At 33.3% G+C, this 23,722-nt stretch overlaps 1 protein-coding gene across 1 annotated transcript in view; it reads left to right on the top strand.

Annotated features, from left to right (window-relative positions):
* SAB (HYPERSENSITIVE TO PI STARVATION 4) overlaps positions 1-23,722 on the top strand; it is a 45,329-nt gene that overhangs the window by 16,915 nt on the left and 4,692 nt on the right. Inside the window, exons 10-19 of the mRNA XM_011075966.3 lie at positions 1,054-3,154; positions 6,255-6,355; positions 7,384-7,740; positions 7,876-7,994; positions 9,161-9,410; positions 12,918-13,142; positions 13,870-14,009; positions 17,916-17,988; positions 22,179-22,280; positions 22,368-22,547. Of these exons, the coding sequence (XP_011074268.2) occupies positions 1,054-3,154; positions 6,255-6,355; positions 7,384-7,740; positions 7,876-7,994; positions 9,161-9,410; positions 12,918-13,142; positions 13,870-14,009; positions 17,916-17,988; positions 22,179-22,280; positions 22,368-22,547 (3,648 nt within the window). The remainder of the gene's footprint in view (positions 1-1,053; positions 3,155-6,254; positions 6,356-7,383; positions 7,741-7,875; positions 7,995-9,160; positions 9,411-12,917; positions 13,143-13,869; positions 14,010-17,915; positions 17,989-22,178; positions 22,281-22,367; positions 22,548-23,722) is intronic.

Below are 23,722 nucleotides of genomic sequence, written 5' to 3'. Positions count from 1 at the left end.
AATTCAATTAAATTATTATTTTTCAGTTGATCTACATTCAAGTACGTTCATCGTGGAATTCTTTAATTATGTACGTTTTTTAATCAATAAATAATTAAATAATCAGTTATATAAATATATTATGCTAGGTATATTTTTCAATATACCTAGATGCTCATTGCACCTGTAAAACCAAAAGCTTTTGTTACAGAAGCAGCTAATAAAAAAAAATAGGATCTCAAATCAAAGTGGTGGATTACCCAAGGAAAAAAATTAAGGAGGGATTTTGAATTATGCACTCCAGGTATTTTGCACATTTAATCTGATGGTCTACTTTATCCCTCCTCCCTGGCAAAACCAAAACAACAAAAAAAAAAAGAAAAAGAAAAAAAGGAGATTCTGAACCACACTTTCAATAGTTCTTCGCCCGTTCGCTAATAAGTTTATTCAACTGCAATTTATGATTATGGATGTCTTCTCCAATTTTATCCATCATTTATGCGCATCCAGATTATCAAGACTAATCTGCATCCTGACACATTGGTCCGATGGCCTACTTTATTTGGCCAGAGTTAACCACACTATCAATGCCTCTTCTGCCTGTTCCCTGATAAGTTTATTTAACTACAACTTATATGATTATGGATGTCTTCTCCAATTTCCTCCATGATTTATGCGGATCCAGATGTAAATTATCTTTTAAATTAGTTGCTTTTTAGTTTGATCAAATTGTTCCATGCTTCATTGATTTCTGCAAAAGTGGGTGTCTCTTCAGTAAGTCCCTTAACATTGGAAACTGTTTCTTGGAGTTAAATAACAATAAACATGTTATTTTACTTGATCCACGGCCGTTATTACTTTCAGATTGCGTATATAGAATTAAATGGGTGCTTACACCATGGAATGGTTGAAAAAATCTATTATGTAATATATTGTGAATAGTTTATTACGTTCTGGGTCTACTCCTTTGTTTGTGTTCTTCTCTGGTTTTATCTCTTACATGTATTTTTATTATCATAGCCACGGCCATAACATACTTATGAAACTGTTTCTCTTCACCATTTGTAATTGCAGGCAACGCCTTTTCAGCCCCAAATGGACCAAGATGTCTATGTTGGGAAATGGAGGAAAGTGCACCTTCTTCGCTCACTCAGCGGCACAACTCCACCAATAAAAACATTTTTGGATTTGCCTTTACATTTCCAGAAAGGAGAAATTTCCTTTGGTGTTGGTTTTGAACCATCCTTCACTGATCTCAGCTATGCTTTTACTGTGGCTCTCCGTAGAGCCAATTTAAGCATTAGGAACCCAAATCCAGTAGTTCAGCCCCCTAAAAAGGAAAAGAGCTTACCTTGGTGGGATGAAATGAGAAACTACATTCATGGAAATACCACTTTATGTTTTTCTGAGACAAGATGGAATATTCTTGCGACCACGGATCCCTATGAAAACTTAGATAAGCTTTATGTTGTTTCGGGCTATCTGGAAATCCAGCAATCAGATGGTCGTATTTATGCTTCTGCAAAGGATTTCAAGTTTTTTCCAAGCAGTTTAGAATGCTTACTGAAGAACCCCCCTTCGAAACATTTTTCTGAATTTTCTGTGCCTTTCCTAGTCGTCCCGTTCTTCACACTTGAAGTAACACTTGAATGGGATTGTGAATCTGGCGATCCACTAAATCATTATTTATTTGCACTTCCAAGTGAAGGTGTAGCTCGTGAATTTGTTTTTGACCCCTTCAGATCCATTGCTCTTTCCCTGAGATGGAATTTCTCCCTTAGGCCTACTCTTCCCTCTAATAGTCACCAGTCGCAATCATCTTCCACTAATGATCAGGTTGTTCTGGATGGAGTTGCTTGTAGTCCCTTGAAATCAGAGAATGCACGGAATGATTCACCAACTGTCAATCTTGGTCCTCATGATTTAGCATGGCTTATCAAATTTTGGAACTTAAATTATCTGCCCCCTAATAAATTGCGGACCTTTTCCAGGTGGCCCCGCTTTGGGGTCCCTCGGATTCCCAGATCAGGAAATCTTGCACTGGATAAGGTAATGACAGAATTTATGCTCCGGATTGATGCTACCCCTACTTGTATAAGGCACGTGCCTTTACATGATGATGATCCAGCAAAGGGACTGACATTTAACATGACAAAGGTGAAATTTGAAATGTATTTTAGTCGGGGTAAGCAAAAGTTTACATTTGAATGCTTTCGGGATCCTCTTGACCTGGTGTATCAGGGTCTTGACCTTCACCTACCCAAAGCATACATAAGTAAGGAAGATTGCATAACTGTTGCAAAAGTAATTCAAATGACTAGGAAAAAGTCCCCCCCTGCATCCATGGAAAGAGTCATGAGTGATAAAAGCAGCTCCACACAGAACACCACTGAAAGGCATCAGGATGATGGATTTTTGTTATCATCAGATTACTTTACAATCCGCAGGCAATCCCCAAGGGCTGATGCTGCAAGGTTATTGGCATGGCAAGAAGCTGGTAGGAGAAATCTTGAAATGACCTATGTCAGATCTGAGTTTGAAAATGGGAGTGAAAGTGATGACCATACAAGATCTGACCCCAGCGATGATGATGGATACAATGTCGTTATTGCTGACAATTGTCAACGGATTTTTGTTTATGGTCTGAAGCTACTTTGGACTCTTGAAAATAGAGATGCTGTTTGGTCTTGGGTAGGTGGGTTATCTAAGGCATTTGCACCTCCAAAGCCTTCTCCTTCTCGAATGTATGCCCAAAGAAAATTGCTTGAGGAGAAAAATGTCCTTGATAGACCTGATGATCAGAAAGATGATACCCAAAAATCTTCTTCTGTCATTGATGGTGCAAGTTCTTCTTCCCAGAATGTGGAGACATCAAAATCTCTCTCCTCTCCTTCTTCCCAGAATGTGGAGACATCAAAGTCTCTCTTTTCTCCTTCCCAGAATGTGGAGACATCAAAATCTCTCTCTCCTCCTCCCAAGAATGTGGAGACATCAAAATCTCTATCTCCTCCTTCCGAGAATGTGGAGACATCAAAGTCTCCATTTTCTCCTTCCCAGAATGTGGAGGCATCAAAATCTCTATCTTCTCCTTCTTCTCAGAATGTGGAGACATCAAAATCTATCTCTTCTCTGCCAAGTTCAGACACAGTGGAAAATCCTTCCTCTAGTGCAATTGGTAAGTTAAACTACCCTCCCCCTATCCCCCACGCATGCGCCACTTGTGAAGATGGAACATATTATTTTTGTATATATTTATACACACATCCATATGCATATATATTTTATGTTATGCAGATTTTCATCTATGTTCTCCTAACTATGAGGCACCTTTATATTTGTCTTCTGCTCTGAGTCGTTACTTTTTTTGTTATAAATATATAGTTACTAAATTAACAGAAAATTTAGTATAAAAGAGTCAGTTTTGAAAGAAACAATCTGAATTAGTTAAAACCTTATCTAGCTTTCTTCTTTTTCATTATTGTCATGCACACAAGTTATTTTTATTTGATAGAACTTTGATTATGAGAGGTAGTTTATAAGTCTTTGGTGACTAGTTATACATGTTTTTAGTTGTTATATCAGTGTTATGATGACTTTTTAAAAATTTCAAATGCTTATAGTGTGGCAAATCTATGATAATCAGCTTCTTGTTGCTTGGAATATCAAGATGCACAAAACGAAGTTTTAGAGTCTCAGGTTCAATCATAAGTCTTTCTGTAATAGCTTTTTAACATCGTAAAAATGAACTAAATCTCATTCTTTACATTTTTCTCTTTAAAAGTCTTGTCTTTATTTTAAAATCTCCATTGTCCACTTCTGAATGAATCCTTTGGAACTCTCTGTGGCTTAGAGTGATTTCCATAACTAAGTACTTTCGGAATCATATGCTCGTTAGTTTAACTTAACTATAGATGCTTCTTGAAGCAACTAATACAAATTATTTATGGTTCAAGACTGTTTGAGTTGTTGAGTATGAATAACTTTTGCACCAAGTTGTGAGTCCTAATGAATAGAGACACATATATCTATTTGCTAAATATAATGACAGTTTATAAAAGTGAACTTTTGTAATTGAGATTATTGTAAAAGTTTATATCTTTGTTTTCACCATAATGTTCATGGGTAAAAGGCAGACGCCTCTAGTCTGCAGAGTTGACTGCATTCTACTCCCTAACCTTGCAAATATGTGAAACAACTGGCAGAATCTTTGTTACATGTGCCCATACAACTCCTAATCTCATTTTCGGGCTGAATATTTCGCCATAGGTGCCTACATACTCTGGGTATGTCCCCGACCTCTAAAAATATATGCATTTGACCTTCCTAGATATTTTAGAATGAAGCACTTTACAATCAAATCCTTGTTTTCGGTGGAATAAAGTGAAAGGCCAAAAGTATGGTCATATACAATTGACCTGCCAATTTATGGGTATTGCTGTCAAGTTAATTTGTCTTATAATACATACTAATTTATGGTTAAGTTTTCGTTGATATATGTGTTGGAGATAATAAAAAACTTATGGTTACTCCTCAATTTCCTATATCATTAACTTTGGGCATATTCTTTTAATTTGTTTAGTGATTTAGTGAAGGGGATTGCACTATTTGCAACTCAAGTTTAAAAACAAATGAGAGAGAGGATGGTGGTCTTTACCCAACTAGCATCAATTTTCTTGTCCTTATTCAAATTAGAACCTAAAACATTCGACACCCTTCTCTAAATAAATAAGCACGAGTTATATGTGGATACCATAACTATAGTTCGGGGGAAAACCTGAAAAAGGTCTTCATTGTCTCATGCACATAACATAGGGAAATAATCATAAAATTAGGTTAATGGTTATAAAATCACTCAAGGTGACTGAAAAATTTCTATAGTTAGCAACTGAGTATCACAGGGCAATTTTTGGTAAGATATTCTGCTTCACCCAACCAAAATACTGATCAATTATAAACTAAAATATTTAATATATCTAGTTGATTAGAGATATATATATTCCAAATTTAGAGTTTAGTTGGTCAGATATATATTTTCCAAATTTAGAGGGAAAAGTGAAATATGCCCAAAGTATTTTGCCAGGAAACAGGACCAAGGGTGTTTTGAGCATATTGAACAACAGAGTTGGGTGGTCATTTAGCACATTTGCATAGGTCTTGGGACAAAATGCATTTGACCTTATTAGGGGGGGGGGGGGAGGATGCCTGCTTTTGAACCTAAGCTTGATCCATGCAGTTTTGTTGATGAGTACTACCAATCACAGATAAGAAATAACAAATTTAAATACAATGATGCAAGGAAGACTTGCTTTTCTAATAATCAGCCTGATACTGACTCATCAAAATGCTATCATATCAAGCTTGTGTATTTATTTTGGGAAGACTTGATGATTGTGATGGAGTGAGATGTTGCCCAAGCTGTTATGGGTTAAGAACATGGGCAGGGGCAGTGACCAGCTTTATGGCTTGGTGGGGGCAGAATCAGGGAATGGAAAGGAGAAAGTGGGGAAGGGGGAGGAGCAGCCAATGTGGCCAGCAGTGAGTAGTGGGTGCCTTTGGTGTGAATAATTGAAAGGAAAAGCAGAAGTGAGGACGGGTGAGTGGGTGTCGGTTAGAGGTTTTCTATATTTAGGCAATATTGTAAATCGCTTATTTATAGGGTTAGTTATATCCCCTAATTTTCAGTAATTGGAAAAACTGAATTTATTTAAATCTTATTTTATTAAATCGAAATGTAGCCATGATCCCAGTGGACCCAATCAAATTGGATCACAACTGAAAATTGGGATCAGATCCAGAGGATGCAGTATGGGTTGGACATGGTCTATGGGCTGAAACCATCTTCTAACAATTACTCATCTTTCATATATACTCAAAAGTTTTTGGGTCTTCAGTAGTTCACCAATGAGTGCAGTGAAACATAGCTTAAGATCAATTTCATAACATATATTTGACTTGAGCACAAATAGCAACCAAATGAAGAAAAATTAGAGAAAAGAACCACTATAGATATCAGCAGTCCATCTTCCAGACTGTTCCTCTCTGTCTACAATAGTTTTTCTCCAGCAATGCAGTAGCACGTTGTAAAACCAGTAATAATATCTATCCTCTAGCATTAGATCTTATTAGTTGCTTCATTATGGGCTGTGAATTAATCATTTTCTACACGCCAGCCTGTATTTCCTTAGCAACATGCTAATCTCTTGCATAAATCCTTCATTTTGAATATTCTCAACCTTCTTTTCTAAGTTAATGTGCATCTTTGTGTCCATATACAGCAAAAAATAGCAATGTTGATGACCCTGAGGAGGAGGGCACACGCCATTTCATGGTGAACGTTATTGAGCCACAATTCAATCTTCACTCTGAAGAAGCTAATGTAAGTTCTCAATGCTACAACTGTATATACGTTAGATACCTTCAGTTTATTGGAACTCAATAAAGTAGCAGAGTGTCAAGGTTCTTTTTTTTTTCAAGCTCGAATAATAGACCTCATGCTGGCTCTGTAGATTGCATGCTCCATGGAGTTGGTTAATATGCTTCAAGAGGAAATAGTCTACTAAGACCCTGAGCTTTGTGGTACGGACATACAGAACCTGATAATAATCATCCAACATATGTGATGAAGTATTGAATTTTTAGCACAATTAACTATCTTGATCAATTAATACTGAAAATGACTAAAGAATACTGGCAGGTTGTTGTAGAAGTTTAAGACCAGTAGGCGTAAGATAGTTACTTTTGTTTAATAATTGTTAAAGGATGCCTTCACATGACATAAGAAATACATATATAAGCTAATTAGGACTAGTACAACCTTCATTTCCAAAAAGTAAGATAGATATGGCATTCTAAAAGTGTTAAAGAGTCCTAAATCCTGTAATCAGTCAAATCAAAATTCTCCACTTGTTTCTGCGACACCTTTATCCTACTTGAAATTTGGGGTTGTTTGAATGGAGTAGTTATTATGAAGTCTCAGTGATTAAGTATAGCTGTCTGCTTTGGTCCGAAGTAGTCTAATCCAATTTCTGAAGCTCCAAAAGGTCTTCCCAAATAGTGGTTGTTCAATATGCTTTAAAGCCAACCTCATTTTCTCAATTGTAGTTGATGAGCATTTGATAGGTCGCGTATAAGAATGACACAATATACTAGAGGAGCAGTCTGAAGCAGCTTGAGCCTTGGAAACGTTTATGGGGATTTTTAAGTGAGGTAGTCATGATTTCTTTTCTCCGCAACAAGTTGGTCTCAAGCTTTGCGGGCTAGTGACTAGTGTTTGAGAAGGAGCAAATTGCTTTTAGTGAACTATCCCAAATCATATCAAGCTGTCAGTCAAACAAAAGGTGGAAATAGCAGGGACTACATGATGCAATATTTTTGGTCATGCTTACAATGGAACCTTGTTGACAGGGTAGATTCTTGCTCGCGGCTGTGAGTGGTCGTGTTTTGGCTCGATCCTTTCATTCAGTTCTTCATGTTGGCTATGAAATGATTGAACAAGCACTTAGTGGAGAAAAGATCCAAATACCTGAATCTCAGCCTGAAATGACATGGAACCGCATGGAGTTCTCTGTGATGTTGGAGCACGTGCAAGCTCATGTAGCCCCAACTGATGTGGATCCAGGGGCTGGACTGCAGTGGCTCCCCAAAATTCGACGGAGCTCACCAAAAGTAAAGCGTACTGGAGCTTTACTAGAAAGGGTTTTTATGCCCTGTGACATGTATTTCCGATACACCAGGCACAAAGGAGGAACTTCTGATCTTAAGGTATGCACCTAATTTGAATAAAGGGATAAAATTTGCTTAGTTTCCAAAAGAAACTAATAGCATGCAAAAATATGAGTTCTAAAAAGAGTACTCTTCAGTTTATCATGACATTAAGTCATATTTATCATGTCACAGGTGAAGCCCTTGAAAGAGCTTACATTCAATTCTCATAATATAACAGCTTCAATGACATCCAGACAATTCCAAGTCATGCTTGATGTGTTGACCAATCTTCTCTTTGCGCGTCTTCCTAAGTACGCATAACGCTGAACCGTTATTTCAAAGTTAAAGTTTTATGTACTTTTTTCTTTGCAATGTTTTGATAACTTCCCCGCAAACTACTATTGGCTTTTGTTGATGCATAATCCTGAACCATGATAAGCATAGCTGCTATCCATTGATGCAGTGCATGTGTCTTTTGTTTGGATTTTTTTATAAGGGATAGTGTCATTTTTTATGCAACATGTAACCCTTGTACAAGTTATACTTCAAAGGTGAGAATTTGCGGTTCTTTAATCCTAGAGGTGAAGCATATTTTCCTTATCAGTTCGACAAATAATAAATTAATTTGACGTAATGCAAACTGACTGGATGGCCAATTTAGTTTGTATGTGCAATTAGATTTTTGCTTCTTTTGTATATTTAGAGTTGCTGATGCTTGTGTCAGATAAACTGAAAGCACTATCTGATAACCAACTATCCTCAGCAAATAAGTTTGTGCTCACTGTGGTTTGAGTATAGAATGCATTCTCCCTTCTGACGCTGAGTAACACTAACAGTGACAAGTGGACATTGAAGATGAGACAAAAAGTTTTTATACTGCTCAGTGAGATGTAAATGTTGACAAGGAATGACTAATAGCTGGGTTTGCTGAAATGCAGAACTACTCCTGATTTGTAGGCAGGGATAGGCCGCTGGGTAGACATCTTAATATGTGAAAAGTGAATACTATGTTGTTAGATGCATACTTTACGACGATAAGTTCTGCTGATCTCAGACGTCCATAAACAAAGTTGTCTTTCTTCTTAATCAGTTCAAGATAGCATCTGGGCACAGTTTTCTTTCACAGAATTACCTTGATGCATTACCTCTTTAAAATGGAGAGTCTTTTGTGTTAAAACAGTTGAAAAATTAATTCAAAATAACCTTGAAGTTAGGAGTTTCAGATAGATGATTGATTATTGTAGTTTTCTGTGGAGATGTATTATTATGCTTATGATGACAGATTGCAATAAATGAAAGTCGATATAATTTTTTTAACCACTTTCTTCCACAAAATTCAGTTTTTCAAGTTTATCGCCATGCAACTTGGAATGTGATTCGTGTTTTGGACAGCTTGTTGCATACGGCTGTCTATAGGTTAGCTAAATTTGGTTTCACTCTGCTTCATGAACTCCAATTGATTTAGCTGATGATACAGGCCTCGCAGAAATAGTCTATCATATTCAGCTGAAGATGATGAAGACGTTGAGGAGGAGGCCGATGAAGTGGTTCCTGATGGTGTTGAAGAAGTAGAACTAGCAAAAGTTAACCTTGAACAGAAAGAGAGGGTGCAGAAGGTGATCTTTGATGATATAAGGAAGTTGTCTGTGCGAGCTGATATTTCTGGTGACCCAAATCAAGAAATGGAGATGGATCTATGGATGATAACTTGTGGAAGGTCCATACTGGTAAGCCCCTAACAAGTTGAGTGATTAGTATTCGTAATTCTAGTTTTGATCGGGAGATAGTGGCTGTTTATAATGGTCCTTGCTGAACAGCATAGATTATTACCAGCGAGTTATATATGCAATGATTCTGTCACTTATAAGACGATGAAGGTAAATCTCAGAAAGGAGGACAACCTGTTCCTCTTTCATTATGTCTTTTAGTCCGGAAAAGCATATAACTAAATGCAGAATAGTATAACATACTCAAATATGTGTATGTTATATTTGGTATGCCAGTTTCAACATGACGAATCTATTCTTCAGAAAATATGAGCCATAAAGGTCTCAAGCCTTGAAAACAAGATACACAAGCATGCTCAAATTGATGTGAAAAACCTTGCCCTAAATGTGCACGAACTAAACTAGATTACACTGGATGGAGCTGCACATTGGGCTCCAGAATGGATTAGCTCATTTCCGGTGCTAACCTTAAGCTGGCATGTCCTGACACCTGTTGACTCTCCTGCATCATTATTCCTACCAGTGTAGTGACTGATGCTGGCACCCAATAGTATAGTAAGAGACCTGCTTGACCTCCTTATATTGGTATGTCCAGTATTCATTTTCTTTTAATGATTTTCTTTATTAGGTTTTGACACTCAATGATCAGCCTGCAGCATAAGTTGACTACAAATAGAACATGTTTATTGCTCATTTTTTGTCACCTCAACTTAGCATGTCCCCACTCAGTAGGGAAAAAGGAACAGGAAAACTAGCATGCTCCTAGGTCTGCCTGGCAGCAACATAAGGACAATTAGGACCTGTTGTTCATCGTCAAGGTTACACTTAGAACTGAAGCTCAAATCATATCCTTCATCAAATCAAGGGCTAGTCCATTGTATTACATAGGAGGAACTTTAACTTTGTGACTTTGTCATGTGCATATATGATTGCTCATGAACCCACCTAGGCATTGTCCAAGTCGGCAGCAGTAATCCAAGTTAAGATGTCGGGCCACCATCTAATTATGTATATTACTCATTGAACCTAAGGAAGAGAGCCGTTAGTATTGTGGCTGAGAAGTGGTAGTGCTACTATACATGACCTTCTGTACCGGCCACACCTTAGTTATACTTCACAAATTCTTGGTCAAATTATCTAACATGCACGATAAAAGCTGTGCACACTTGTACTGATTTTTCCACTTGTTGTGTCATCCAAATACCAATTGTATCTGGTCTATTTTCTAGCTTAATTTGCTTAGCCATAAAATTAGTTACATTATCTTGGTCTTTCCTTATTGGAGCACATATTGAATCTTCTCATGCTGAATTTTGACCATGGAGTTTCTCAGTGCCATTACAGATAGAGAAAGCAAGTGTTCATTACTTTATTATATTCAAAAAGTGTTAAGTATTAGTTTAATATTTGTTTTAGTTGATCTTTTTTATTGAGAAATTGGAAATTTTGCAATTCATGCTAGTATTTATCCGTCAAGCAATTAAAAGCGTGATGCATAGTCCTGCAAGCGTAAAATGGATGAAGTGCCTTCAGAACTACTAGTTTGACCCTAAGTTGGTCTTTTGATCACTCGTGGAAAAGGATATCGACTAGTTGCTTATGGATATTTTGAGCAATGCACCTAAGTTGGTGAACACTTATTTTATTTACTTTGGGGTGGGGTATCATAGGAAGTTGTGACAAATATATGAAACAAGAAGTTGTCCCTTTCAACAAATAAATCATGCAATGATATACCATCTTTGATTTACTCTTTAGCTTCATAGATGATTATATATTTACATCATATCTTTAACAAAATTAGAACACAAAATGCGAGTATCTTAAAAAAAGTATAATTAATATAAATGACATTAATTAAGCAGTTTATTTCAAAAACTTAGTTTAAAGTATTGAGAATTAAAAAAAAAAAAAAACCCCGAGGTAGAGCATGTAATATGATTATAGTAAATATTTAGTAAAAAATTGCAACCTTGCTTTATGTCCCTAAAAGCTTAGGAAATTAGTTTTCAATTATACTTGCCACACACTTACAACTTGCAAATTATATGTGGGCTTCATGAGCCAACTAAGATGTAAACAATTGAGTCAAGCAGAATAAAGTATTATCCAATTTTGGCTTGAATTCTTCTCGAGCATGAAAGCTTGTTTGATTATTAATTCAGTCAAGCTATGACGAGCTTTAATTGAGCTCGAGTAATTTGAAACTTTTGCATTTATTTATCACGCTTTTGAAAAATCAAATCAAGCTCGAGCCAAGCTCCAAATGTGATTGAGTATTAACTAGTTTGGTATGTATCTAGTCCGAGAGCCAACAGAGAATTTTCTAGTTTTAGTTAATTTTCTGCTGACTTGCTGGACCAGGTGAACCAAAGCACGCATCAGATATCCACCATCTCTGGCATCTTTAGGGAATAGGAAGACCAGCAATTAGAATCTGCAGAAAATTTCACACATGATGAAGAACCATACTAGAATTCTCTTTTGTCTTCATTTGAAAGATTATATTCATGTATGTCTGCGTGTGTGTTTTTTGTGCGTACCTCAATTGGAAGATTAAATACCTGTATACTTGCTGGTGTTTTTGTGCATATATTTTCTACATAAGAAAGAGAATTCTGATCTAATAAGGAATTCAGTCCCATTCTAATATGGAACTAAAATCTTTCTCAAGTATGAATGCTCAATGATGCAGGCCAATGACCCAACCCATGCACTAAGGATTATTACCTACACCTTGTATTTGGTCTAACTTGCAAGTATACCCCATATTTCATAACTAGATTGACGGCCCATTGCTTTGATATTGGTAATTCTTTGCATGTGGCCAATCATTGGGAAAGAATATGACACAGAAAAATACTTTACCAATCCGTTTCTTGCATCAGTTGTTGTTTAAGTTTGATCCGTTTGATGGAGAATGATTTGCCTAGTGTGTAATTATTGGGTCTCAGTATTTGTATATGTATATGTATGCATGCATGCATAGATGTATACTGTTTAGTGCTGGGGGTCTGGACTAAGCAGGATAGCACTTCAAGAAGGGTGCAAAGTATACATGGAAAGAGGATAGAGATGCAAGAGGGAACCAAGGGCGGTGCTGTAGGTGATAGCATGCTACATGGATATTGATTTTAGTGTAACTTCACTTGTAATTCCGAGTTTATTTACTTCCCATGCTATCCCAGTTGTCATTACAAGGATATATGAATGTCATGGAATCATCATAAAATGGGTTTGTAGTTTCAGTCTTGTAATCATAAATAAAGGGCAATCTTACCAGGGAAGAGTCAATGGTTTTACAATTGTTAATTGTCAGATGTAGAATAGAGTTGATTTCTGAAAATCTTGCTACTGTACAAAGAATTGAAAATCTTGCTACTGTACGAAGAATTGTTGACAAATTAAACGATTTTAATCACATGAGGAAATTTATGTTTGCTGTACTGCATAACTCTATATGCCTGTTTCTGTTTGGTTTCTACAACTTAAAAGAGATCATCTCAGGTGCAAAGATTGAAAAAAGAGCTCATCAATGCACAAAACTCCAGAAAGGCTGCATCAGCTTCTCTAAGGACAGCTTTGCAGAAAGCTGCACAGCTACGACTAATGGAAAAAGAGAAAAATAAAAGCCCTTCTTATGCTATGCGGATTTCTTTGCAAATTAATAAGGTGGTCTGGAGCATGCTTGTTGATGGGAAGTCTTTTGCTGAAGCTGAGATAAATGACATGGTGAGTCCCTATACATGTAAATCTGTTGCCTTGTGCTTGTTTGACTAAGCTTGTGAGATTCCAAGTTTCTTGGGGACAATTTCAGTTCCGTTGTAAGCAAATTTATCATAAACTTTGGCTCTTTTCTGAGTTAGCTTACATGAATAACTGCGGATAATCTCTTTAGTATTACAATCCGCCATGTTGCACTCTGACTTTGTCATGGCTTGACTGATTAGTAATCTTGCTCCCTGCAAATTCTGCCACTATCTACTGGTGAAATTACTTTGACTGGCAGCAACATTTTATTTTATGTCTTAGCAGGCGTGTAGAGCATGGTTATATTTCACATGTAGATCTAGCTTGGCCATGTTAACTATCTAATTCTCAAAGTTTTCCATCTATACATCCCATTGGACCACTGTAGTATCTAAAAGCAGAGGCCAGTAAAACTGGATGATATATTAACATTTTTTGCTGATCTGGTTTTGGTTACATATGTTGAAGAAACTGCTTCTTGTTCAAGGTAAAGGGCCACTTTATATACCACAAAACAGAAAAAAGAAAGAATCAAGCAGCCCGGTTGATTGTAGGAATGAATCTTCTTAATATTTTGTATTATAGAGCATTTTCTCCTTTTTACAGATCACGACCTACTTAATAGAGATTTTGTTTGAAATAGTTCTTTATTTTTTTTGTTAACTCTTTAATCTAGTTTTAGTACTTATATTGCAACTTCTTGCTGCAGATCTATGATTTTGACAGAGATTATAAGGATGTTGGTGTCGCTAAGTTCACTACAAAATCCTTTGTTGTGAGAAATTGTCTTCCCAATGCCAAGTCAGACATGCTCCTGTGTCCGTGGAACCCTCCTGCTGAATGGGGAAAGTACGCACTACAGCTCTCCTTTTTTCTTGTTCATCTGCTTTTTCGTTTCATATCATGCGTTTGCAATTTCATCTCAAGTTTGTTTATGAATAGTCAAGAATACTTTGGTTCACGTAGTATTATACACTTCCCCACCAAGTTTTAGCTACACCTGGTATTGGAACAGCAATGATGATAGTGATTAGTTGTATAGGACTGCCGTTGAGTTCTCCATCTATCCTTCTCTTGCTTTCATTTCTGCCCCTCTCTATCTCTGAAATACACAAACATGTTTACACAGTCGTATTGAATTTATAAGTTCTTTGCTGTCATTCATTGTGAAATAATTTCTTTTCTTTACACTTGAGAATATGAAAGTTATAGGGGTCATTACCAAAAACACCTGAGTTTTACAGTTTAGCACGAAAACCCTCTGGTTTTCGAGGAAATATTCTTGAAAGATTAGTCCATTGGGCCAAAAATAACTATGAGGGTTTTCAATTTTCAGGGCTATGACTGTTGCATTATATTGTAAAGTGACTAAGTGACTAAATATACTACTATTAAGTTAAGAAATCTTCAGAAGTATCTACACTTTTCTTAAATTCAAACAAAAAGTAAAAGATCTTTCAGATGCGAATTCCCTTTATTGCATTCCCTTGGTAAATCATAAGTTTAAGTTTTTAATACAATTAAACTAGGTTTTAAATACATTGTGCCCCCCTCAACTATTTTCTAGATAACATACACCCCACTAAACTATCTGTAATACTCTTATCACCGTATTACCCCTATGACTAAATATTTGGACTAGATTGCCCTTATATCAAAATATATTTGTAGCACAAAGAGTCTTTTTTAAGCATTTTGCATCCTAAATTCAATTAAATTTTTCTTAGTTCAAAGAGTTCAATTTTAATAACAATAAGTAAAATGTAATTACTAAGATAAGTTGTTCAAAATTTATAGACTAAAAATTAGTGAGTACAATAAATACACATTAGTAAGTTAATTTCTATGAGTAATTAATATCCATTTTCCAAATACATTTTCCTTGTAAAATATAACAAAATATATTTATTAATTTTCTTAAAAGTGTTCTTTTCGTTAAGTATTTTCAATTTCTTTCTAAAAGTATATACCGTTGTTATATTATATTTGTTGTGTATCTATTATATTAATTTATTATCTTACTTTTCATTTAAATTCTTCATTTTTAAAATTTAAGGATACAATTTTTGCATTCAATAGTGAGAAACATATCTAACTTCTCTAGATGAACAAAAACTAAAATGGTTTAGCTTATTTATTTAAATAATTTATAGCGAATTTCATATTAGAATTTCATTTTCAAGTTCTTTGAATTGCTAAAACTACTTGTTATAACATACCATAAGCATAATTATAATATTATGTTTCTAAATTACTTATTATAAGCTTGAATAAGCTTTCTAATATTTATAGGAGATGTATGGTAACTCTAAATGAACAAAAATAAAACGCAGATAATGACAATTCAATTATTTAAAATTACTTATTGTAAGATATGTAAAAATTTTAAATTAACAAAATAGATGAGTTGATAAGATAAGATATTTAAATAATATTACATTACTGTGCATTTTTTTAATTTATACTATTGTTTGAAGTACACTTGATAATGTAGATTTTTATTATGTTTTCTTATTTAAATAAAATGAATAATTGGTTAAAAAATGATAAAACATATTAAAGTTTAATTTACATGATATCAAGCAATTGATATAACTATTTAAACTAAAAAATGGTTATTTATGGAACGACTAAGTATAAGTAAGGGTATGTAAGTTGATCTAATTCTAAGGCCTTGAGCTTTATTGTATAGTATGGATAGATTTCATATTTAAAGTACAAGCAAAATTGAGGGATGGGAACCCCCCCCCCCCCGGTTGCGCACGAATGTAATGTAATGGGGGAGGACGGAGATGCGTGAATGCTTTTCTACTTTTCCTTTTTCTATTTTTTAGATTTTGGAATGGTGATTGGTCAAAATTATCCTTCAGAGCATGATACGATTAGAAAACTACTTTTAAGGGGAAAAATCAGCATCTTGATTAGCCTACCTCCTTGATGGAGTATGTCTGCAAACAACATAGAGACATGTTTGAAAAGACAGTGTACAGTTACCAATATCTAATGTTGGCACTGCTTGTTCTGCTTTGTATTTCCTATTTTCTTATAAACACAAAGCTCATAACTTCCTCAAAATTTCAAATGTTTACAATTTTACAATCTTGTCTTTAAAAAATAAAGTATTCAACTTATTTAGTTGATTTTTAACTCCAAATTCTTTGTTTTGCTTTTAACAAACTTAGCATATATATTAGGGTGAATAATACAAAACTGAAAGCATTAGAAAATTAGAATGAATGTTTTATCTAATAATACTTTTGCAGAATATGAAATCATTCCACCGTCTTTAGAACATACAAGATATTCCTGTAGGTCATATAAAATACTAATTTGTTTTTCTTCATTTTTTAGTTTGTCTTTTTGATAGTGCATGTCTCTATATAATATTTATGCTCCTTAACAAAGATCCATATCAAGGAGTATCTAGTAATATATGGGGATAATTCCAGGAGTAATGTGCATTTTTGTATTCAATCTGAAATAATGGTTAATAGATAATCTCAAAGCGGTTGAATTTTCCAACACTAAATTGACAGTCATTATATTGCTGGCTGATACTCGAAGAGAAATCTTAAGTTGTCAACGGAGAGATTGAAGCTCAACACAGCTCAAATCCTCAAACTGAGTAATAAAACTAACAAACTTGAACTATCAATATAACTTGGCGGTAATATATTTCCCAGAAACATCTGCTGAACTCCCAAGGATCGTCAAATTTCAAAATAGGCCTGACGTTTCATGTGTCAGACATGAAAAAAGACCACGAGTATAACTATTTATTTGAGTCGTTGCAGCTGATGACCAGTGATGGGTCTGTTGGCCTGTACTTGTATGAGGCTAGGGGAAGTTAGTTAATGAGTCAATAGAGTTCATTTCAAGTCCCTGTTACTTTTCATTGCCAATGTGAAGTAGGTGAAATGCGTTACATTATGCTATCGCCGATTTGCTTTGACTTATTAGTAGATGAAGCAATAGAGTCCTATCGATTGGCTGGTCCACGGTACCACAACAAAGTAAGTTTACCCGCATTCATGTTTGACCTCGTAAGCAGTCTGGGACAACAGTCCATCAAATGAAAAGCAGAAATTCCGGCAATCCAGAATATCATTTAAGAGGAAAAATGGGCGATGACATCATTTTTTCATCACCTGATGCATTTTTCTTCTTTGAGCCATTCTTCTTAGTGGTGTCTGCTTCATAAAATATCCATCTCCTCTTACCTTCACAGTCTGAAGATTAGTTTATTTGAAAAGTTTATGGTGGTTGTTCGTTCTACATAAGTTTGTCTATGAACCATAGTGATAAATGCCTTTAGTGAATGCCCATAAGAATAAAATCTTTGAAGGCCTATATGTTACCATAAACCACCATTTTAGTCAAATTACATTGTATCCTGTTGAAACAATTCCTTAATTTTAACCTGCTAATTTTTTAGTAATTAAACTCTCATAAACTCTCTTTCCCTTTGATTTCAATGTCTTGTAAATAGTTTATGGTTTGACTTTAGTGCATGTCTTATCTATTCATTCATCCATTGTGCAATGCTCAGACTAGAGGAATGCAACATGGACCAATTGCTTGATTGCTTTTTTTGAACTATTCATATTATCTATCACAGTATTTATTAGATGGGTCTAGCATGCAACTCAGTCCGACCCTGTTGACGAAATATTTCCTCTTTGATAACTCGATAGCAAAAGATGCAGCTAAGCTCCCTGTTTTCATTTTTCTCTTTGTTTCTTTTCCTGGGTGCAGAAAAGTGATGCTCCGTGTAGATGCAAAACAAGGATCTCCAAAGGATGGTAACACACCTCTTGAATTGTTCCAGGTTAGTAATACTTCATACGTAAAATTTTAATAGTCAAAGTAAAATGAAAATGGTATTCCACATTTTAGAGATTAGTTTCAAACATTTCTCTGTAATAAGACTCATATTTCCGAAAAATGTCTTTTATAATCGATGATTATTTACCCTAAGTACCATTAGTAAATTATACAATCTCGCTAAAATTATGCAAGCAAAATAGCATCTTTGGTTGCATTAGATAAAGTCGTTCTCACTTTTGGTCCTTCATTTTATGAGATCGATACTTCAAGTCCCAAAATTCTAAAATATTGACCCTATTGGTCCTGCCTCGTTTTAATATTAACGGGCAAAAGGTCATGTGTTGTTGGTCAATGATTGTTGACCGGACCAATAAATGTCCAGATTACATTTTCCCCTTATATTTTCCGAAAAGGCTACAAAACCCCTCGTATTTTTTAAAAACCCCTTCTTGGACTAAATTCGACTAAAATATCTTCTTCCATTTATTTTGAGGTTGGTTTTTGTGGGTTTTTTATATTTTTCTCCCTCCTCAAAAAATAAATAATTTGCTCTTAAATATATTTATTTAAATATTAAAATATCATAAAAGTATATCAATCTTTAATTTTTTTAATTTAGATTAAAAAATTAAATTAATATCCCACAGAAAATTAATATACTTATACTTATATAAATATAATTATCAATCAATTATGACAAGTATATACTATTAGCTATTTTAAATTAATTTTTAATTTAAATATACTTAAATAAATTACATTATCTATTATAAATAATATTTAAAATTGAATCACGGTTATTTAAAATAAAGATTTAATACTTTCTTTCAATTATTATTTAAGTTTCACAATTTTGAATTGATTAATTAGTTTCTTAAAATTACAAAATTTATACATTATAAAAAATAAATTTACTAAAATTGACTCCTGCCAACCCACCCCACCTCCCTCTGCTCTAGTTGCCTGCACTTTGGCGGTGTTTGGTGGTTAGTGGTAGGGGGTTAATTTTAGTAATTTTATTTTTTTATAATTTGTAATCTTTGAAGTTTTTAAAAATTAAGAAGTTTGAAATTTAAAAATAATTGAAAATGAGTATTAAATTTTCATTTTAAATATTTAAATATAAAAAATGACTCTAGTTTAATAATTTTTTATGTGATGTTAATTTAATTTTCTATTTAAATTATAAAAAAATAAAAAAATTGGTATCTTTTTCTAGTATTTTTATATTTAAATAAATATAATCAAGAAAATAATTATTTATAACATTTAATGCCGCAGGACCAATAGTAGTCAAAATCTTAGAGTTTTGGAATTAAAAATGTCTATTCCATTAAGCGGAACCAAAGTGAGTATGACTCTATGTAATGAGACCAAAAGTGCAACTGTACCAATTATGCATGAGATCTAAGAAAGTTCTCAAATATTCCAGTCCAGTAAATGAAAAGGTAAGTATCAAGATTAAATAAAATTTTTAGATAATAAATATCTAAAACTTAAATGTAATTTAACTAACAACTTTTTTACCTCAATACATAAGTTCTTTGTTGCATCAGCCCTTTTCTTCATTTTTCCTTATTTTGGCTGGAACCTCTTTTTGGTGAGTTTCATACAAGCATTTCATTTTTCTACAATTATTATGCTCATAAAGTGAAGAATTGTTAATTCTTTTAATTAGTTCATAGCAGGGTATGTATGATGTTTAATATGAATTAACGGAAGAATTATTTATAAGTTTGTTAGAACATATATATATATATAAGAGGAAATATTTTCCAATTATAAAACCATCACCAAAAACATTAAAAAAATCATTCTTAGTTGATGTAAACTTCTCATATGTGTTTTGATTACATTTGTTCACTAATTGTAATATTAGATAGAATAGTTTTTAGTTAAAAAATTTAAAAATTAATAATTTAGTTTAAAATCTTTACATTGAATTAATGGTTCATTCACCTATTCTTAGAAAGCGTGTTATTTGCTAAAGAAATTATAAAGTAATCAATATGGAACAATCAATGGAAAGAATTAATTCAAGATTTGTCATGTTTGACCAATATGAAGGCATAACAAATTTATTAGACATCATATTTTATATCTTTGCTTAAGTGACATTGCAACTGTCATTTTTATGTGTTATTTATGTTTTTCCTTGCTCATTTTGTTTAACTCTACTGTAATCCAAATAACTAGAGCTAAACGTAAATTATTCTAACATTTATTTTGTAATACTTATTAATGGAATATAAAAAGTAGTCATAGTAGATATAATCTTATGTGAAAATTATAAAATTATAACTTAATGCATGGTTAATGTGTTAAAAGATTGAAAAATATGTATCATGTTTAGTTTGTTTTAAGTACCGTTTTTGGGTTTGGAGATTTAAAAGACATTGTTGAGATCATCATATGGGATGTGGGAATTTGCTGTGACAACCTCCTTTACTTTCCATTTTTCCACTTAAGTTAAATTTTTCATATAATTTCCCATTTGTAATACTATAATCTAATATTTATGTGCACACTAATCATAAAAATATAGAATCAAACGTTCTTGAAAAACTTCAGACATTAAAATAATACTTAGTATGTGAAAATCAAATTATTTAGAAAAAGATAATTATTAAGAGATCAAAATAGAAAGAAACAAGTTTATTGAAAATATAGTAACTGAAAATTACAAATATTTAGTCTAAAGGACTTGCATGATATATATATCATTGAGTACCTCGTGCTTTATTTAAGACCGAATTTATAATTTTACATAATATGAAGAGATAAGTACTTTCTCCCAACTATTTATTGCAAAATATTGCATTTTCTCAAATTAATAAATCTAGATAAAAAATGGAAAGTAAACTATATTGTCAACATTCAATAATTTGATGACTTGAACTAAAAAGAAGTTAAAAAACAACAAAATGAGTTCAACTTAAAAATAAAATGTATATACCACTGTATTTCCACTAACTTAAATATATATTTTTTCAAAACTGACGAATATACATTTAACAAAATATTTACCTAAAACCTCTACTTAAATCAATTAGTTATATTTAATGATGTTCTGTATTTATTATACTTAATGTTTAATCTTTTCTAGTTAAGAAAGATTTGTACTTGAATTTAAGTGCAGAATATTAAACAATGTTTGTGCATTAAACATTTATAAACAGTACAAGGGCAATTGTTCCAAATATTTAGTCCTAACAAGGTAAATGCTACATGCTATGCTTGTACAAGGGCAATTGTTCCAAATATTTAATCCTAACAAGGTAAATCCTACATGCTATGCTTGTTAGTTTATGGAATAAATAGGTTTTGTGATAATAATTACTAATTTTCTCCTTATGATGTGAATGGAGTGGCAAATGCGAACCTTGCATACTAATAATTACTAATAGATTTTATGTATCTTTGGATTCAGTTCATTAGATAGAAACCTTCAAAAACTAGAAACCATCTCTTGCATAATGATGTTATAGAAAACAACACAAATTTCAGTAGTTATTTAATAAGGTTAGGATTTAAGCTTTTTGTTTTTCATAATTTCTCTGTTTATGAGAATGGAACAGCACATGCAAAATATTTTCTTGGTTTTGTTGCCATATGGAAACCTCCTATGACATTTGCACTCAGCAAAACTGATTATGCATCTTTTAGTACATCTAATAGAGACCTTTGAAACCTCTAAAATCTGCAGCATGATTACTTGTGGAGGACAGCTCAAATTTCAGTATTTATTTGGGAGGATAGGTGTTAATGTTACGCTTCCGTTTTTCCTTTTCTCTTTGCCCTTTTCTTTTTGATATGGCGGGGGTTGGTGAACCATGTTATGCACGTCCTGGATATTGTAGCCCTACGACTTTTGTCTAGAGGGAGCTGTCCCCCATATGCCACCAGACCTGATAAAATAGATCTCTGTTCCCTGTAGTTGGCTGTTATTGTTATTATGTAATAATGCTAGATTAAATGTATAATAACATAATATACATGTGTTTGTTGTTAAATGCATATACAGGTACAATAGTCAAGATAAATATGATGTCATCATTTCCCACAATTACTGTTGACTGAATGAAGAATGATAAAGGCCATTTTGTATTAGCTTCCTTGAGTAGTGTATAATCCAGTCCCCAAGTCGAGTTTTCATTGTTCTCGCATAATAACCTACTATCCTACATCTAGGTGGATATTTACCCTTTGAAGATACATCTGACTGAGTCCTTGTACAAAGTGATGTGGCACTATTTCTTTCCTGAAGAAGAACAAGACTCCCAGCGACGGCAGGTTAGTAATCATTCACTGTTTGCCTCTTTCAATCAGATAATCACTAAAGGCAACTTCAATTTTTATATAATTTTATGTGATGTATAGGAAGTGTGGAAGGTTTCAACTACAGCAGCTGCAAGGCGTGTAAAGAAAGGCTCAACAGTTCATGATGCATCTCCATCTAGCAGTCATTCAACAAAAGATGCTGAAACTTCCAAATCAAGCACCTCCGGCTCTGCAGCTTCAAGTGTTAACCAATCAAGTGTTCATGTTGATTCTTCCCAAGTGAGTATCTTAGAAGTCCCAATTTTAACAGTACATATATCTTACTTTTGAGCATTTACAAATCCTCGGGATGCCAAAAAAAAATGCATAATCTATTCTAGACGTAGTGTGTGGATCTCTATACAGACCATAGGCCTACCTTTAAGTGAGTACTATGTGAAAATAGTGATCAAGCCTCCTAATTACCTATAAAGAATCAAGTTAGTCAAATCTGTTCCTTACTAAGCCAAAAGATTGCCTGTGAATTTATGATCTTGAGCTTTCTGGATATGTTTTTATGTCCATTTTCATCTTCCCAAAATTTCTGGAGTTGAAATTATTGTCATTACAATTTTCTTGTGAAATAAAATGTATTTGGGGTTTAATATGGAAATGTCTATTATGGGGATGCAAAAGGAAAATTCATTTAGTTCATGTGCTACATGTGAGAAAGATGAGATTTTTGAAACATGTTTCAGTTTGATGTTTATGGGCAAAATAGCACTTTTAATCCCATTAGTCAAGGCGGTTCTCTCTTTTGGTTTGCCATTGTACGAAATCAGTATTTCTACTCCCAAAATTCTAAATTTTGACACTATTTGTCCTGCGTCGTTAAATGTTAACGGCAAAGAGTCATGTGCTACTAGTCAACGATTGTTGACCTGACCAATAAATGCCCAAATTACATTTTCCCCTATATTTTTCGAAGAAGGCTACAAAATCCCCCGTATTTCCTAAAAATCCCTTTTTGGATTAAATTTGACTAACATACCTTCCTTGTTCTTATAAATTCAACGAAACTCCTTTTATTTTGAGGTAGTTTTTTGTGGGTGTTTTTATGATTTTCTCCTTCCTAAAAAATAAACAATTTATTCTTAAATATATTTATTTAAAAATTAAAATGCCATAAAAGTATATCAATTCTTAAATTTTTATAATTTACATTAAAAAATTAATTTAATATCACATAAAAAATAATATACTAATATTTATCTGAATATAATTATTAATCAATTATAACAATTATATAGTATTAACTATTTTAAATTATTTTTTTTAATTTAAATAAACTTAAATAAATTATATTATCTATTACAAATAATATTTAAATTAAATTACCATTATTTAAAATAAAGATTTAATAATTTCTTTCTATTATTTAAAATTTTAAATTAATTAATTAACTTTTTAAAAAA

Source organism: Sesamum indicum, linkage group LG3, assembly GCF_026168435.1.
Source record: "Sesamum indicum cultivar Baizhima isolate 11 linkage group LG3, ASM2616843v1, whole genome shotgun sequence".
Taxonomy (NCBI): Eukaryota; Viridiplantae; Streptophyta; class Magnoliopsida; order Lamiales; family Pedaliaceae; genus Sesamum; species Sesamum indicum.
This window is presented reverse-complemented; position numbering and strand designations above follow the sequence as displayed.